This window comes from Colius striatus, chromosome 6 (genome assembly GCF_028858725.1).
Source record: "Colius striatus isolate bColStr4 chromosome 6, bColStr4.1.hap1, whole genome shotgun sequence".
In the NCBI taxonomy this organism is placed as follows: domain Eukaryota; kingdom Metazoa; phylum Chordata; class Aves; order Coliiformes; family Coliidae; genus Colius; species Colius striatus.
The window spans coordinates 44159400-44161366 of NC_084764.1; the positions used below are offsets into that span (position 1 = coordinate 44159400).

The 1967-nt window shown below is 59.3% G+C and overlaps 1 protein-coding gene across 1 annotated transcript; it reads right to left on the minus strand.

Moving 5' to 3' along the window:
* Window positions 1–625: 625 nt before the first annotated feature.
* On the minus strand, window positions 626–1522 carry DIO3 (iodothyronine deiodinase 3). The gene has a single exon (XM_061998396.1). The coding sequence runs from the start codon at window positions 1458–1460 to the stop codon at window positions 636–638; it is 825 nt and encodes a 274-aa protein (XP_061854380.1). The 5' UTR covers window positions 1461–1522; the 3' UTR covers window positions 626–635.
* Window positions 1523–1967: the final 445 nt, after the last annotated feature.

A 1967-nucleotide genomic window follows, 5' to 3' on the forward strand; every position in this document is an offset into this window, starting at 1 on the left:
CGGTTTGAAGGTAGAGACACTCAAGGTTAGACGTGTATTTACTCAACCTTTATTATTTAAAAAAATTCATTTAAAAAAAGAAAAAAAGGTGAACGAGCGTCTTACAAAACCCCCCCACATAAATAGGACATTCCGTTCAGCTCTGGCTATTGGCAGTTCTAGTACTTGACAACATCAGACGCGATTTCCTGGCATTAGAGAACCCATTTCAAAATCGGTCATCACAAAGAAATACTAGAAATCCCAGTTAGCACTTGCTAGGCAGCACGGAGCACTTGTACACAACTTTTCAGACACACACCCGCGCACACACTCAGTCGGGAGCGGATCCCGTAGGAAGAGCCTCCTTAAAAAATAGTAAACGCTTCTCCCAAAAAAAAAAAAAAAGGAGTTATTTACAAAACGCACATGGAAATGCAGTATTGACAGAGCGTGGCTGGCAAATCAACATGATTTGAATAGAGAAAGGACTATGGCACATCTTGCTCGAAAGCTCGCACAGCAGCCTCCTTCGAGTGTCCCCGGGGGCAGACGGCTCCTGCCGTACGCGTCGCAGCGCCTTCTCCCTCCCTCCCCACCTCTCCTGCCGCCCGCCCCTCGCCTCTCCACCCCTGCGCTTTCTTGCCAGGTCCTTTTTACACTTGGATGACCACGGTGCTGGGGCTCTGGAGCCGCGTTTTGTACTGGTCTAGCCAGCTCCTCAGCTCTGAGATCTTGTAGCCCTCTGGTCCTCTGCCTCCCTGGTACATCACCTTCTCCTCCTGGATGACGTAGAGCCTCTCGAAGTAAGCACCGTAGGCGGCGCTGGAAGCATTGTCCATGGTGTCCACGGCCAGGGGACAATCGGGCGCCCCTTCCCTCATCAGCTGAGCAGCCCGCAGCCTGTCCTGGAGGCACTGGTGCTTGGGGATGTTGTAGGCTGCATCCGAGCTGACCCAGCCGTCGGAGGGGTGTGCTTCTTCGATGTACACCAGCAGGAAGTCGGCAATGTCCACGAAGTGCGCGGCCAGGCGCTGGAAGGACCTCAGGCGGGCCATGAACGGGGGTCAGGTGCAGCTGCCGAAGTTGAGGATGAGGGGTCTCTTGCCGCGGGCGAAGTCTAGGATGCGGAGCCTCTTCTGCCCGTCCAGCTGGATCACCTCGGGATTGGGGGCCAAGGAGCCCACGTGCGCCGACTTGAAGAAGTCCAGCTTCTGGCCGTGCCACACGGCTTTCAGCGACTCCAGCGTGAACATGCGGTTGGAGTCGGACACGCAGACCGGAGGGTCGTCGGGGGGCGGCCCCTCGCTGGCGCTGGCCGCCTCCTCCGCCGTGGGCATCGTCAGCATCTTCTTCCTAATGCACAGAAAATCCAGGAGCCAAAGCATCACGGCCGTGAGCAGGAAGCGGGGGAAGAGGAGGATGCAGGCGGCCGCCTGGGTGAGCAGCTGCAAGGTGTGAACGCCAAGGGAGTGGAGCATCGCAGCGGCTTGTGCTGCAGGGCGCTGGCTGCCCGGGGGCCCCCACGCACCCTTCTTGCTGGGGTCTGTGCAGCACAGCTGAGATCCCGCTTCTCTTTAAGCCCATTTTATAGTCAGGGATTTAAATGAAAAGTGACTCCACCTCCGGCCAGAACCCGCCCCTCTGGAACTTGAGCCTGGGGATTACCTACCCCTCCACTCTAATGACCTAAAAATACACAGACAAAAGGGGAGCGAGCCCCGGCGGGAGCTGCGAGGGACGTGCAACGAAGCAGGGCGCAGCCGCTATCAGGCACCAGCAGAGTCCGAGATAGGGCACCGCCGGGGTCCCCGGCCGCAGATAGCGCCAGGCGCTCGCAAACAGCCCCGCCAAGGACAATGCAACAGGCACTGCCCGACCCCCGGCCCGGCCCGGCCCCGCAAGGGCTGTGCGACAGCGGGGCCGGGGCCGCGCCGGAGCGGCAGCGCGGCCCGGGGCCGTCCCGGCAGCGCCTGCAGGTGCCAGGG